Genomic DNA, 16,794 nt, shown 5'->3' with positions numbered 1-16,794 from the left:
ATTTCAAGGAAACAGGAGAATTTCGAGAAAAGATTCGTGCAACTTTCTATCATATTTCATGCCTTTTGACCGCTTTAAAGCTAAATTGTATTCCCGCAGGGGTTTTGATGCAACGTTCGGGTTCATTCCAGTTTTCGTTACTCACACATATGCATAATCTCTCCCGTTGCGCCCTAGTCTCATTTGTCTAAACGTTAGTGTATTGTTCTTTAGTTAACTTAACTGTTAACTCCTAGAAAATGAAAAGCTATTTTATTTCGGCCGGAATTACCGTAGATGATTGTAAATTCATTAAAAGCGGGTATGAGTTTTCTAGATCGGCACGTGTTTTATTTAATCAAATCAATTCCAACAAACAAGCCTTTTTCGTGGTTAATACGATGCTGCAGTGGGAGAAACGAATCTGAAGAAATTCAATATTTGCGAAATTTCAATGCCGTTTCTCTAACTTAGTTTAAAGCTCGTAATATAATTTCAAGTAGCATATGAAGATTTTGAAATCATCAACATATTCGTATTGCAATGATAAAAAAAATATGCGTGCGCAATATACGACAGTATTATTTGTTTTTCAAATACTGTTTATTTTTGCTTTTAGGGAACAAATTTGATACAATAAGAAGAAGTTTTCGTTATTACTTCAAAAGTTGTAGGCAGGGCTGTCATTCGCACACTCATTGCGCTCAGTGTGTAAATCTTACGTCAAGGCACAACGAGAACGGTACCTACACATTTTGACAACCAACAGGCACAAAGAGAAAGAGCGAAAACGAAATGACTATGAAAGATATCACCAAGTGAGAAATATTTCAAGAGAGGGAGAACGGAACAACACTTTGTGCTGCTTTTTGTGACACATTGCGTGAGAACAAAGAGCTTCAGTTTGAGCAGCTTGCGTTGCGTTGCGGGGGGAAAAAATAGCAAAGAAAAGGAACCATATACATTTTTGAGAATTCATTTAAACACGATTCTCAATGGCGTGGACGTGTTTCTTAGGACATATTAAGCCTGTATCCGACTAACCGTTGTAGCGGTTGACCGCTACCGTTCCGTTCCTTTTCGACTGTCTTTGACATGGCGAAGGCAAACGTGTCTCTTCACACCTACACAAAGTCACATATAGAGACTTATCGAATAAAAATGTGTGCTTCTCTTTTTGGCACACACGACAGCCAGTCAAAACATTAATAGCACCGGCAACGCTGCTTGGCGATGTCAAAATTCGACCAACGGGAACGGGAAGAAAAAAAAAAGAAGTTTTGTTTTGATCGTGCGCTAGGAACTTGTTTTTATAAAATCTATGTTTCGTTTGTTAGAAATAGTTCCAGTGTAAGTAAAAAAAACTTGACCGTTCGTGCCTCTCCGGAGGAATATAGTAAAACGGTCAGACTTAGCTTTTTTGCTGCTGCGATTGCGGGTTTTTGTCGTGTTCGCGTAGTGTTTGTTTGTTGATGCTAATTACTTACACGTAAGAAATCCAGCGAACAAATTGGACACTAAATTCATGTGAAGGCATATTGCGAATTACCCGAGGATGTATTCCGGTTCCGGAGCATGGCATCAGCGCAGGTGGCGACTGCATGGTCATGTCCTTCGCTATTGAAAGATGTGAAACGCAAGCCTCCGATCGGAAGCATCGAAGTGCTGCACTCAGAAAGTAACTATTGCACCGATTGAACAAATTAAAGTTACAATTTCGACGTCCAGCACCGCCGGATGATATTGAATCGCTGGTGCTTGCAAGGCAAGGCAATACTGCTATTCAACGGTAGGTTTGCGTGAATATATGGCTTTCACCGGATGCTAATATGTCGTTTAATAAACTTTACAGGCGCTTGCTGTCAGCTGATTGTTGCGACGAGTGGTGTGCTCATTTTAATGAAACACTTGCTCTTCTTGAAGCCTAAAGACAGACCGATAGCAGAAGCACGAGTTGCTAAACACGTTAAATCTGCTTCATATCGGTTTTATGTACAGTTGCCATTTTTAGTAGTATTATTATTAGTTAGTTAGTTAGTTAGTAGTAGTATCATTAGTTAGTTACTTATTAAAATTATGAATTCAAACATCCCAAGCAGATGAAGATTAGTAGTGTACATTCTAAATTTTATGATATGAATAGTTTGTAGTTGCTTCCGCAGTTAAGTGAAAATTTCAAGCAAAAATGAATTTAAATAAAACTCAAACCTAATCTTACACCTATCTTTTACTGACTATGATTTAGAATTGCAACGATTTTTTCGGAACTTATTCGACATATTTTGTAATGTTTCCACATTAGTAAGCCAATGTACATAGGTCAAAATAAGCAGGATAGGCAAGTGCCGGTAGGTATGTCAAACCTGCTAATTTTTGGATGAATTTGGTATTTGGTTACCTGATAGAAACGCTTATTTGCATCATGGGCATAGATGAAAAAAACTATTTCTAAAGCAAATGTTTCATCAAGATCAGGATCGGTAAAGAGTTCATCGAGAAATGGCTATTTCTCATCCGGAAATCCCCAGAGGAACCTGTATCAGGGGACATTTACATTTCTGCATAAAAATATAGCGTATGGCACCTCTATCTTCAGGATTTTATATCAGGAATCTTTCAAAAGGCGAATTTTTTAATTTAGGCGTGATTGACCACTTCCGGAACAAACTGGATGCCCTGAAGGAACTCATAGTGGAAGAATTTACATTTATGCAACAAAATATAGCATGCGACACCTCTATCTTCAGGATTTTTCATCAGGAATCATCCAAAAGACATATTTCTGAACACAGACTGCATTGGCCACTAACAGAACAATCTAAATGCCCCGGAGGAACCCGGAATGGAGACATTTTCATTTTTGCATCAACTTCTATCTTCAGGATTTTTCATCTGGAATGTTCCTAGAGACATGTTTTTGAACATATGCTTCAATGTTGTTTAACGCACACCTGTCCCATCGTACATAAGGTATGCGAAGATCATAAATTAAGTACTGGTCGGAATCGATTATCCGCAGTTTTAGAAAACATGTTGCTCCCGATAATCGAGCCTCGTTTTTTGAATTTTTAATATCTCTTATCTAGAACAGCAGGCCCGGATTTCAGGGGATGCCAAGGGGGCGAATGCCCTGGACCACCCTTTTCAAGGGGCCCCCCTAGTCCTGGGGCGACCTTTTTTTTGCTCGTCATCTTTCAGAACGTTACCTCTAAATGTTTTAAGAAACGAGGGCCTCACATACAAATTTGCCCTGAGCCCCCACTCCCCACAGTGGGGAATCGCTGGCCATCAGCCAAAAATTTTTTTTCGTTAGCTGTTTCATAATATTTTTCCTTTATTGCTATAACATTCAAGTGTCTAAATCCAAAATTTTGGGCACAATATCATGAAATCTGAATTTTTTATGTAATTTCAAAGCTTGGCAAAGTGACGTTTTTTTTTTGTCTTTTATTTAAAAAAAAGTTCATTACTTTGAAACGCTCTGTAGCTTCAATGATAGCTTGGACTTTTTGGACTTCAAAGAAAAAGTTGTTTCAAATATTGTGCAAAACAAACCCCTTTAATTAGATATTGTAAAATTTGGTCATTGTAGGCCTGACACTGAAAAAAAAAAAAAAACGGAATTTTTTGTAGAAAAGTAGTTTAAAAGTTTAGTTGCCGCAGTTTGCCACGGTTGTGACTACATTCAAAATTTAGGTAAAAACGTAAGCTTTCAAATGCATACTGTCCACTGTAGCGCAAAACTGCGCAAATTTCCTTTTTAGTAAAAAAGCGTTTGCAGATTTTTTTATTTTTATTTTTTTAAGTTGAAATTTCATCCAGCATTAATTTTAGCCATAACCATGATACCCCATTAATGACATTTTATGATTTCGTACACAATCCGTAAGGATAAAATATATATTTGGGCAAAAATCACAAAATTTATCATAGAAAAGTTATAAAATACGTGTTGAAAATGAAAACAGTAAACAAATCTTTATGAAATTTTAATTATGTTAAACTTTATGATCATGAAATTCGCTAAACTGATTGAAGTGTCAAATACTAGCAGCAAATTCATACCATCAAACTCCGGCTAACAATAGCCCGTTTGAAGATTGCTTTTGTTTCGCACACGTTTGCATACAAAAGAAAAGCACACGTTTTGCTGTTCGAGAAAAAAAAAACAAAAAACATTCGTCGCCCTCCGCATCTTTTCGTATTCATTTAGGACATTGTGTGATTCCAGTGTCTTGTTTTTCAAATTCATAAATTCGTTAAATTTTATTATGGAGCCTTCAACTCCATCGGCACCACCTAATTTTATGTCTAGTAAGTTGTCAATTCATAGTTTTATACATGTATTTAAATGTCCTCTTACAACCATAGAAACCGGATTAGAAAGACTACATATAAATGAAACAATGAAACATCGAAAACCATTAGAAGAAAGGAAAATTGTAGCGAAAAAATTTTTTTTTGCTGATAGATATAATGAATTTCAAATTTTCTGGAAACACAGTGGAAGGTGATGATGATGATGATTTTTCCAATTTGTAATGAGTTTATATATTAGATATATATATATATATATATATATATATATATATATATATATATATATATATATATATATATATATATATATATATATATATATATAATGAGTTTATATATTAGATATATATTAGATATATATATATATATATATATATATATATATATATATATATATATATATATATATATATATATATATATATATATATATATATATATATATATATATATATATATATATATATATATATATATATATATATATATATATATATATATTTAGGCAAAATTTGTTTTGTTCGAGGGGTCGTCCATAAATTATGTTTATTTTTCAATGCGGAAGACGCCCGGTGGCACTACTTGTGTTCAAAGATCATATAAATCTATAAAAAAAGAAAAAAGTACCAAAAAATATAAAAATTGGATTTCGTGCTTTATGGACGACCCCAAACAAAAAATGGATGCCAAATTCGTGTTCAGCGTCCCAAAACTATGTAGGTACAAAGTTTTTGTAGCATGCTATATTTTGTTGCATAAATATAAATTCTTCCACTACGAGTTCCTTCAGGGCATCCAGTTTGTTCCGGAAGTGGTCAATCACGCCTAAATTAAAAAATACGCCTTTTGAAAGATTCCTGATATAAAATCCTGAAGATAGAGGTGCCATACGCTATATTTTTATGCAGAAATGTAAATGTCCCCTGATACAGGTTCCTCTGGGGATTTCCGGATGAGAAATAGCCATTTCTCGATGAACTCTTTACCGATCCTGATTTCGAGGTTTTGGCATCAACCGATCAGAAATTCTTTTACGGTTGAATTTATGTAACAGAAAAAACCTATTGTTCGAGATACCCTATTGAAAAATTGATAAACCAATCACCACTTCTCTTCACAAGCACAGTCGACACTAACGGATACAACCGATCTGATTTTGTAAACAGTCTCGCAGCTTTCAACCAATAACGAGCTCGCTTTCGGTAGCTGCAACAGGTGTTTCAACACCGTTTTAAAATGCTTCTTTTATCATTACCACTGAACAGATTCTAAACACCAATGGCTTAATTGATAGGGGAAATATTGTGCAAGATTGTCATATAATAATTTAAATATGTTTTCGATACTAAACTAGCTGAAAGTTGTGTTAAAAGTCGTGCACATTCAACCAATCACAAGCTCGCTTCTTCTTTGCTCGCGGATGGATTTTTGCTTTGGGCTATATAATATCCTGCGTCGTCTCATAGCAGTCATTAGGGACAAATGACCGTTTGGGGTTAAAGTCCCTTCAAAAGAAATCAATCAATCAAATCATAGCAGTCATCAGTTAACAAGTGGAAGGCCACTAGAACGGTACTGAATAATCAGCAGCGGTGGCTGATTCCAGTGGCGAAACTGAGCTGCAGCAGAACCAGAGCGGCGGTATCAGGCAGCAGCGGCGGAGGTAGTGGGCAGCTGCATTTCTTCATTCAGTTCGGTTCCCCTTCGATCTGAGTTGGACCCCACCAGCGGTAAACCAATTCAGGTATCGTTGGGTGAAAACAGCCAGAAACTGCACGAGCCAGCACCGCCACTAGGAAAGCTACCGCCATTTAGTGTGTGTGCAGTGTGCACATATAGCGTATGTGCATCTGCATAGCTATGACATTTGCGATAATAGGGATGATAGCTAACCAACCCATGTGTATCGATAGCTAGAGCTGTTGCGCGTGTATGGCTAGCTAAAGCGTGTGTTAGACATAGCATGTATAGCATATTATGGCCATTGCGTGTATATCTTCAGCGTGTGTACGGATAGTTATAGCGTGTGTGTGGATAGCTGCTGTGTGTGTGTAATGATTAGTTATAGCGTATGTATGGATAGTAATAGCACATGGTTGGATAGCTTATGCGTGTGTATAGATAGTTGTATCGGATGTATGGATAGGAATAGCGTCTGTATGGATAGCATATAGTATAGTTACAGCGTGTGTATGAATAGTTTTAAAGTGTGTATAGATAGTTATAGCATGTGTGTGGATAACTACAGCGGGTGTTTATCGAAGATTATTATTGTCATTAAAAATATTAAAACGTCTTAAGGAACACAGTTGTGAATTTGATTTTACAGCAGCGATTTTAACTTCTTCGGCCAGTCTTTATTCATCGAGGAAAAATTACTGCCTATGAATGATCAACACTTATTTACTAGAAATTTCATTTAGATCAAAAAAGGTTCATTTGAGTATCATAAATTATTGGTAAAAAGAGTTGCAAGTTTTTTCAATGAACATTCATTAAATTTTCGTTTTCGTTTCTCGGTGCGCGGTTTTGATTTTGTTTCTCGCACACAGAGAAAGAAACAAACTTGTCGCTATCGTGAAAAATAACAAAACAATTAGAAATGCTCTAAATCACAATTGAAGAAGTTAAGATATGTTCCTGTCACTCGCCAAAACCTTGATAACAACTACCGAAAAACGTGTAATTGAGCTCTTGCTATATTAGGTTATTGAAATAAACGTATTTTTTTTTTTGAATACATGAAGTTATATGCTGGGCTGGAGCTAACCTAGCATGAGTTTTATCGATTTAATGTCAAACAATTTTTAAATTTAAAACTTTCGTTTGAATCGTTCTAGCTCCAATTTCAGATAGTTTCGTTAAGTTTGTTTTTTGCTTAGATAGGAAAATTTTACCAATTCGCTCAATTAAATGATTGTCTTAGTAGTGCAGCTATGAACAAAGGTTTGATTCGAATATGTATGAAATGACAGCGATTAAATAAAAGATATCCATTCTTTTAGTATATATTATTATTTATAACGTTTTAACGTCTCAGCATCCATAAATGCACTGTTAGATAAAATTGCAGCAAATACTAGAGTTGCAATTCTCTCTATTATTTGTTTTAATGGAATATAAGAATACTGTAGTCCAACGTCAAACGGTCGTGTCTTGAATACCACCCTCCTACTTTTTTTTCTAATTTAAAGAATAATACCGAAAATACCGGTTTTTTCGCCTCTCCAATACCGGTATTTCGGTATTGAAAAAAATATCGGTTTTACCGGTTTTTGTTTTACCACCCCTAGCCCAGTCGTGATTAAAAAAAAACTGACAGCACAAAACCAGGTTTCATTAAATTCTGAGAGTGTGATGCAAAAGTTTTATTAAATTCTGATGCCAAGCATTTGCTCGAGTTGGCAAGAAATCCATCTACTGTAACTTTTCTTAGCTCAAATATCCAATTGAAACATGATCCCAATTACGTACCTGGTTTATTGATTGAAAAGAGGTCAGGGCTGGCGACAAAGATGCAAACTTTTAGACCAGCAGTACTTCAGGAGGAAAACTCTTCAAAGCATTCAGAACGAAATTCTGAACGATTTCAAAGCACCCTTCTTTGCTTGGTACACTTGAATTACAATATAGGCTCACTGGTGTCGAAATGTTAGAACCTTTGTCAAATAAAAGTATTATCAACTTTTGACAAAAAGCGTTGCAATTTTTAGTTGCTAGGGTTAATAAGATTTAGTTGTAACATTATTTCCTTTCATTCGTTTGGTTTTAGTCTATACTTTAGCTGCAACAAACCCTTTTGAAAATATTTCCCAAAATGTTTTCAAATCAGTTCTAGAAATTTAACACGTACATAAAATGGATGGTATCAGAAATTTAGACTTAACATGAGTTCTAAAAATACTAAAAAAAAAAAATTGCATAATTTATCTGCTACCTGTGACTACTAAATTAATTACTGAAGCTATCAAAAAACTGTGAGACACCGCAATTCATCACACATAAAGGCAGGAAAATTTTAAAATACGAGAGGCATATTTTTGTCGACTGAAATTAAAGCTTCTAATTCTAGGGAATTTCAGGCGTGTAGAAGCACAAAGAAAGAAAAGAAAAAGAAAGTGAAACATTGCGCCACTGTCGTAGGTAGAGAACAAAGCACCAACGATAAAGACACCAGAGCGTTTCGTAAAGTTTGCTCACTTACCTGCCTCCTGGGTGGGCGGCTGCCACTGTCAGGCCGTTCCGGCTGTGCCGATGGTGGCGACGATGACAACGACGACGATTGGTTTCCGTTTACAAGCGCATTGTAAAAGAATCCATCTTCTGTTTGGAGGGCCATCAGTGTGATTTTGTCGAAACAAAAACGTAACAAATCTAATTGTCTGTCTTTAAGTTAACCGTGAGATTGGCTTCAACTGTGTTTTCGGTTTGGGTGTGCTCTTTCTTTTTTTCTTCTCAAACGATATTTGGTTGAAATTTTTGTCTCGTTCCGCAACATGGAACACGAACCCATCGTACGTGATGATGATACAATTCCTCACGCATTCTTCAAGTGCAAATGTAATGGGGACGTGACTCGGAAGGATCCTGATCAATTTTCGTGGAAACACACTTTTGTTGCCTTTTTACTATCGGGCGTGCTGTTCAGCATGTTAGGTTTGATTCAGTTTCCGGAAGCAAATTGAGCAACGTGAAAATGCCTCCGGGGCACAATTGGCGCGCTTCTTCTGCCGTTTTCGCCAACACTTTTGGTGTCCGTCACTTAGTTAGAATGGTCACAAACAAAAGGAGGTTGTGGTAGTTGTGAAACGAAGAGGCACAGCTCAGCAGGGCAGCACGGGTGGCAGTTACAGTATCAAACATCTGAGCGCGTTTTTTTGCAAACGGAATACCTAAAGCTTGTCGTCCCATCATGCTGCGGGTGTGGGCGGAGATGTGTTTGGTTTGTGTGTGAGTTCCAAGAGGTAGTGTGTCAAGGCAATATCGAGAAACAGACGAAGAATAAAAACAAATCATACAGAGGAAGGACAAATAGGCGATTGTAAGACAAGTGTAAGCTACTACTGTAAGAAGAGAGTGGGGGAAAAATGTCTAATCATTGATAGAAATAACACACGCATATACATATTTGTTTTACTGGGAGGATTGGCTGAGGTCAGCTTACCCATTTTTGGCAGGATGACGTCCTTTGAAATTGTACGGTTGGCGTTCATGCGTCTAATCGTTTGATCCATGCTTCCTGTGCTGGGTGCGTTGGAAGAGGGAAGCTTGCCGGATCCGGTGTTTACGCACGCACCGGGCCCACCTTGACCTGTGGCGGAAGCATAGAATAATATATTTTTATAGTATCAAGATCTAAGACTGTGTTATTTTTCTGCTGTTTGAAATCTAAATAATTTTGCTTTAAACATACCTGGTAGACGTGGTGGCCTGGAGAGCTCCACCGGGCAAACCCGGCGTCTTCGTTTGGGCAGTTTGGCGCGGGCCTGCGTGTGCGAGTAGTACATCGTGAAGTTGCTCACGATGACAGGCACCGGGAGGGCGATCGTCAACACACCGGCTAGGGCGCACAGCGCACCGACAAACATGCCGATGTAGGTTTTGGGCGTCATGTCCCCGTACCCGACGGTGGTCATCGTTACCAGTGCCCACCATAACCCCAGCGGTATGCTGTTGAAGTCATTGTGCGGATTGATTTGTATCCGTTCGGCGTAGTACACCAGGCTGGCGAATATCACGATACCTAAAACTAAGAAAAACACCAGCAGCGTCAGCTCTTTGGCCGAGGCGCGAAACGTTTGGATCAGGATTTTCAACCCGGACGAATGCCGCGTCAGCTTGAACAATCTCATGATACGGATGATGGAGAAGAACTCGAGGATGTCGGCGTTCTCCAGGTGGGACGCGAACCGCTGCAGTATCAAATCGATGAAGAAACTCAGCGTGGCGATGTAATCGATGATATTTACAGACGACATTATAAACCTAAGCTTGCTCGGGGACGAAATGAAGCGTACCTGTGGGTCGAAAAACATTGTTTTTTTTATGTTATGTCGGGTCATTTCATCTGCCGCAGCAGAGTGGTGGAAACCTACCATGATTTCGAAGGTGAACCACGCATTGCAGACACACTCGATGTAGAAAAATGCGACGTGGGCGTTCGTCTGGGTTTTGTCCAGCACCCAGGAGGTGTTTTGGCTTGCCGTTTTCACCGTGATATTCCGGATGTATGGCACACGCATGTCGGGGTGCGTCTTCAGGCAGAATGATATGATCGATACGCAGATGAAGAAAACTGATATGATGCCGATTATCTGCGGAGGTGGGGAAGAGAAAAGCAAATCGTTGAAATTTTTATACAATGGTATCAAATATTCAATACAATGGGAGAGCAGCATTATGTTATTGAGTGAAGTTTGGCACTTTATATTGATAGGAAGGGAACATATGTGGAAGCGTAATTTTGCTTTTTGTTTGAAAATTTTAATACCTATTGGAAATTGGGAGTTTCATTTAACAAAGTTTACCAATATATTTCGCTGAGAACAAATCAAACAGGAATTTTTTTTACTAAGTTACTTGTGAAACTTAGTTTAGAACTTATTAGTTATGACAAAACTAATTGTTCTTTCGGCTCTCGTCGTGTGCGGTTGATTGTTATTATTCCTCCGCTAGCGTACAGTGTATCGGGAGATTGTCTTAAAATTTTTCTGCAAGTGCCACTTGCAATTGATTTTTATGGATCTTCCGCGGTTGTTTTTGTACCGGTTTTCGATCAACAAATTAATAAACTTTTTATTCGATTGCTCATATCTCAAGATGACGGCCTCTCTTGTTCCTCATCGCTCCTGAACACTCCTAATCACGGTTCAAACAACGATTCGTTTCAAACAACTGCTCGAAGACGGACACACTCCCCCAGAAGCTCGTCTCCTGGCTAAACAAGGGACAACACATAACGACTCAACAAAGCGTTCCAGAGAAACCAATTTAGGCGGTTCTGCGAGCAGTGGTGGAAATGCTCCAACCGCTAAAAAGGTAAAGAAGTCTGCTTAACAGAGCACTGTTTTAGCAAGGAAAGGTTCTTCGGGAAAATCTACTGTCCCAGTGGTACCGAACAAACCCCCCTACAGAAAGGCTACAAGTTACATTATGGTAGGAGTTCTTTCGAAATATACTCTCATGTTGAACTTACAATGCCACAATTATCAGCTGTACAAAAAGCAATTTTGCTGACACTAGTTCAGCAAAAAAAAAAAACAAAAACTTGAACCTAGATTTGGCACCTGTCAATTTGGACCAGGCTTTCTTGTTGTTCTCTGCAAAAACCAGGATACAGTTGACTGGTTAAAAAACATAATTAATTAATTAATTTATTTATTTTAGTCAAGCAAATGTAGACTACAGTTATAATAATACAATGTATTCTTATATTCTATACATTATTTCCAGTAGTTAGTCGTTTTTTGATTTGATTTCTGCCCATAGTGATGTCGATATTTTCGCAGTGCTGATTATAGTGACGCATCATGCGATTCATTGGGCCATTTTTTGAGTAGTTAGTTCTGTGAGAGTTTTCCGGAAATATTCTACGATTTCTTAATTGACGACTGGGTGCATAAAAATTTAGTTGCGATAATAATTTGGAAGATTGCACGCGTTGAGAAATAATGTCATTGATAAAATAAAGCATTGAAAATTCGCGGCGTTCTTTAAGTGCTTGTATGTCTATAACCATGCAGCGTGCTTCATATGATGGTAAGGGAAATGCTGTCCAATTTAGCTTACGAAGCGCGTACAAAAGAAATTGTTTTTGGACAAATTCAATGCGTTCTTCATATATATTTTAAGTGCAAAGGGTGGAGTAAAAGGTAATACAAAAGGTTGCGGTTTCGTATTATCGGTGAGAGTGACGTCAATGTTGAAATCCGTGAAAGATTCGTGCAATTTTGTGGCTAACTTGTGAGAGCTGCATTTCTTTTTTGGTGGCGGAGCACGTTTCCCGCTAGCCCTTGCCTTGTCATAAGTGTGTGTGAGTAAGTGCAAGGTGAACAAGGAAAAGCGAGAGAAGTGCGAGTGCAGGATGACCGTTGCTCTTGCGTGCGGCACTTTCTCGCACTAGCATGATGGTTCAGAGAGGACGCGGGAATCAAAGGATAAGTATTAGTGTTAGTGACGTTTTGCCTGTGTTTCTTGTTTGATTTGCATGGCAAAAGGGAAGCAATGTTTTTTTTTTGTTTTTTTTTTTCTCTGCTTTCATTTTGAGCAGTTTTATGCCCTTGTTTTATGATTTTTCTAGCTTTTGAGTAAATACTAAAACACATAGACAATTTTTAATTTAATTAAGTAGAAATCTTGTCGGTCAGCATGGCAAATAAATTTTGATTGCGATTGTTTTGGCATTTTGTTGAATCTAATTAGTGCTCGGTCTTGTTAGATATGCATATTTGCATTTTTTAGATTTTCTAGCTCTGAATGCATGAAACTTTGCCAGTTTTTCGTACTCAGTAGGTATCTTCGCTTTATTATTCAAGAAGTAAGTGGTAATCAACGCGAAATACAGTGTCTCCGCGTATGCGTCGGTAAGAGGGAATAGAGCGGTCGCGCAAAACTTTCCGGGGTAAACGTGTTTTCGGCCCAGGTGAGCTTTGCTCAACTATGGATTTTCGGTGTGTTGTGATTGCCGAGGTGTACCAAACCATTTATTCGCAGACTGTCCACCCATAGGTTCTATTTCAGCACGCAGTGATTCGGAGTAGGTTCCGTTCGTTCGATAAATATCGTAAATAATTAATCGCGACAAAACATCGTAATTAATCGCCACCAAATATCGCAATTATTTGCAATTAATATCAGGATTATACGCGACTCGTCTGTCAACGCACACATCCTTCTTTTTCTTTCTTTTTTCGTTCGTTTCAAACGGCGATGGCCAAGCAAAAAGGCCGTTTTTTAAGTTCTCTTGCTGACCGCTTGCGGTATGTGTTGAGGGCCTATTTAATTACTTTTTTTTTGTTTTTGGTTAATACATATATGGTTGCTTCGTAACATTGTGTAGTCAGCTGAGATAAATCAATGAGAGATACGTTTCGGTAGTTGCATGATGACTTCATAAACAGATTTTCGAATATTTGAGTCTGTCTTGATTAGGTTATAGGTCCGGTATCCTTGCGTGCGCTTTATTTTTGCGGTGTTACATCATCAACCGGAATGAGTTCGGATCGCGTTATGATTTCCGTAAAAGATATAATGAACTCGTACGCGCGATATTTGGTATTATGAACCCGGTATTAGAACTCAGCGCATCGTTTACCAAAACGAAATCTGCTGCAAACCTTACCCTTTTCTCCAACATCCCAGTGATTTCTCGTGGAAGTGCAGAGGTGTTCTCGGCTTCCAATAAAGCGAGTATCACGTCAACATATTCCTATACACACTCCTTCTTTGACCTGCATTCGGATGCGGCCGGCGCTGGTATTGCCTAATATAAAGATTAAGGTCACCAGTTTTTACACATTGAGGATGAATGTTAATCCCAAGCATCATCTATTGGTTCTCTGTGTAATTACAGCTGATCTGGCAATAACGGAGTAGCAACCGCGGGCGGTCAATCATGCTCATGCTCATGCTCAAATTCAATGCGTTCTTCATGTGTTACGATATAGGGATTCCATACAATGCTACAGTAGTCCAGAATTAGTCGGACGTATGTAATATATAATAGTTTGAAATTATGGCCGAAGCGTTTTATAAAGCCCAGCATACTATTTGCTTTGTTGATAATTGTATTATAATGTTCTATGAATGTAAGTTTGGAGTCTAAGATTACGCCTAGGTCCCGCCCGCCTAGGTTACGATTTGGAATTTTCTGCTAGTTGGTTTCCTAAGAAAATGTTTGTAGGTGGTGTTACTGTTTTCCTGCTGAAGGCTATTGAATTACATTTTTTAATGTTGAGTTGCAATAAACTTTTGTTGCGCCAAGTGTAGAATACATTAATTTCATTCTGGAATATTTCGAAATCTTCTGCATTGATTATTTCTATAAAGAGCTTCATGTCGTCAGCATATACAAGCACACGTATTGATTTAAGAAGAAAAAAAATGTCATTCACGTATAATATAAAAAGAAGAGGGCCCATGTGAGAACCTTGAGGAACCCCGGAAGTTACTTCTATTGGGTTTGAAAAGGAATTTTGAAAGCGGACTATTTGTGTTCTCTTTGTCTAGTATGACTGCAGCCATTCCAAGAATTTTGTTTCCATTCCGTATTTTTCGAGCTTGAAGAGCAATAAAGGTACGTCGATTCTATCAAATGCCTTGCTAAAGTCCGTATAAAGAGCTTCTACGTAGTTGCCGTTGTCCATTACAGTCAAAGTGAAAGTTATGAATTTAAAAAGATTTGTGGTAGTTGATCGGCCTTTATAAAAGACGTGCTGTTGAGTTGTGATTTGGTTTTTTTTTCTCTGTGTGGACTCATCACTGCGACCAGAACCATTTTGATCTATTGTGATAGATTTGGTTTTTTACTTGCTGAAAGATTTTTCCATTTATTATTGATTCAAATTACTTTGGAATGCATGAAATAATGGCAATTCCACGGTAATTACGAATGTCAGATTTAGCGCCAGATTTGAAAATTGGCCCTAAATATGAGTTTTTCCAGAGTTCTGGAAAAATTCCATTCTTCAGAGACATATTAAAGAGGTGTAGTAAAGGTGTAGATAGTTCTTTTGCCATGTTTTTGAGAAAAATTGGAGCTATTCTGTAAGGTCCAGGACCTTTCGTAGCGTCTAAGTTTTCAAGTGCGTTCTGAATTTCGAATTCGGATATTTGATTGATAGATAAAGAATTCGAAAATTCAAGAAAATACGAGAAATATTCGCGGTCGCGATCTATTCTTCAAATGTGGTGTATATTTCTTTAAAAAAAGTAGCAAAAAGACTACATACTTCATTATTAGTTTGTCCTAATTTACTGTCAAGATGCATTCGTGATGGAAAGTTGCTACTTTTTAGTTTGGTTTTTACGTAATTGAAGAAGTTCTTAGGGCAGGACTTGATTTGATGTTCGATTTTACGGTTATGTTCTTCATGCGCAATTTCAATGGCTGCGTCAAGTTGACGGCAAATTTCTTGGTAATTTGGAAGATTTTCGCTATTGTTTTTCTTTTTTGTATAATTTATGTGCTTTTTGTTTTCTATTTTTTAGGTTCTTCAATTCTTGATTGAACCACACTGGATATTTGTTGGTGTTCGTTCGTCTTCTTTTTCTTAGTGGTACATTTTCTGATATAATTTGATTAATTATTTCATAAAATTTTAATACTTCTTCGTTGACATTTCCTTCTTAACAAATAATACTACGCCAATTTATTATGCATAGTCTACGTTTGACTTGTTCAAAGTCAGTTTTGTGGTATTCCGTACGAACGTTTGTGGCTAGGGTACGAACTGTTATTCATTACTATTTTTACCATTACTTTAGCGGGCAATGAGGGACTGGTGACTGATGCATGGAGAGTTCTTTGACGCAAAATTATCAACCAACAGCACATAGAACTTACTTACTTTTCTAGTTGATGGTATGTCCCTTCAATCAATTAAAAAGAATAAATATGTTTTAGACTATAAATTCGGTGATGCCCGAATACGCAAACAACCTGTGCCACAATCAAATGGCAACCGCAAGAGCGATGGCGGCAGTCGAAGACAGAGGCAGAACGTGACCGACGACTGCCACAAAACCTTGTTAAAAGCGGGTGTAGCCTCTAAAGAAAATCCTGCGAGGAAGTTCCAGCAGAAGACAAGGCTATTGTCACAGGTCACAAAAATACCTCAGATCGAACCACTGTGACGCCAATATCCTCTGTTTCGAACAGACTGAAAGTAGTTAAAATTACTCCTGAATACAGGGAGATAAATTTTCCAAATTTTTCTGGTAATGTCGTGCCCATTGAGAGGGAATATGAAAATCCCCCAATAAACGGCCAAAACTCCCATCATGAATAATGTCATCAATATTTATAATGCGAATCTCGTTATTGCAAAGGGAGTGCTCGAAATCCCACGCATGAGGTTCGTACGAAACACACTGGATGCCATGTTCTTTCAGGAGCAAACAGCGATCAAAAACATAACTTCTGTAATCAACAAACAATTATGTAAGTTGATTTTCATTCGTGTCACTTTATCTCTTAAGTCAACCAGGAGCAGTAAGACTTCATTGTTTTCAGAATTATTAAAAAACCACATTACGGTCATCAAAGATATCTTCATCACTTGTGAAACGTTGAAAATCTGCGTGCTTCAAACGCACTCTTTGGGCGATACGGCGGATACTACACATTTATTCTAGGTATGGATCAGAATTTTTATCTCGAAGATGGACTAACAAGGGTTTTTCTATAAAAATATTGATAAAATCATCAGTTTTCTTTGTTTATTAAATTATAAGTACGAAAATCGACAATACGGACTACGCTGCAAAGGTTTTTCT

The 16,794-nt window shown here is 37.7% G+C and overlaps 1 protein-coding gene across 3 annotated transcripts in view; it reads right to left on the bottom strand.

Annotated features, from left to right (window-relative positions):
- Positions 1–16,794, bottom strand: part of LOC129733351 (potassium voltage-gated channel protein Shaw) — a 325,848-nt gene that overhangs the window by 13,498 nt on the left and 295,556 nt on the right. For 2 of the 3 annotated variants that reach the window (XM_055695164.1, XM_055695163.1), the window contains exons 7-9: positions 10,395–10,613; positions 9,713–10,316; positions 9,464–9,610 (exon numbers count right to left, since the gene is read on the bottom strand). In XM_055695164.1, coding sequence (XP_055551139.1) covers positions 9,464–9,610; positions 9,713–10,316; positions 10,395–10,613 — 970 coding nt within the window. Of the gene's footprint in view, positions 1–8,503; positions 9,215–9,463; positions 9,611–9,712; positions 10,317–10,394; positions 10,614–16,794 lie in introns of all 3 variants that reach the window. The other variant, XR_008729460.1, reaches the window with a different exon arrangement.

This window comes from Wyeomyia smithii, chromosome 3 (assembly GCF_029784165.1).
Source record: "Wyeomyia smithii strain HCP4-BCI-WySm-NY-G18 chromosome 3, ASM2978416v1, whole genome shotgun sequence".
Taxonomy (NCBI): domain Eukaryota; kingdom Metazoa; phylum Arthropoda; class Insecta; order Diptera; family Culicidae; genus Wyeomyia; species Wyeomyia smithii.
Note: the sequence above shows the minus strand (reverse complement) of the source record. Positions and strands in the feature narration are given on the sequence as shown.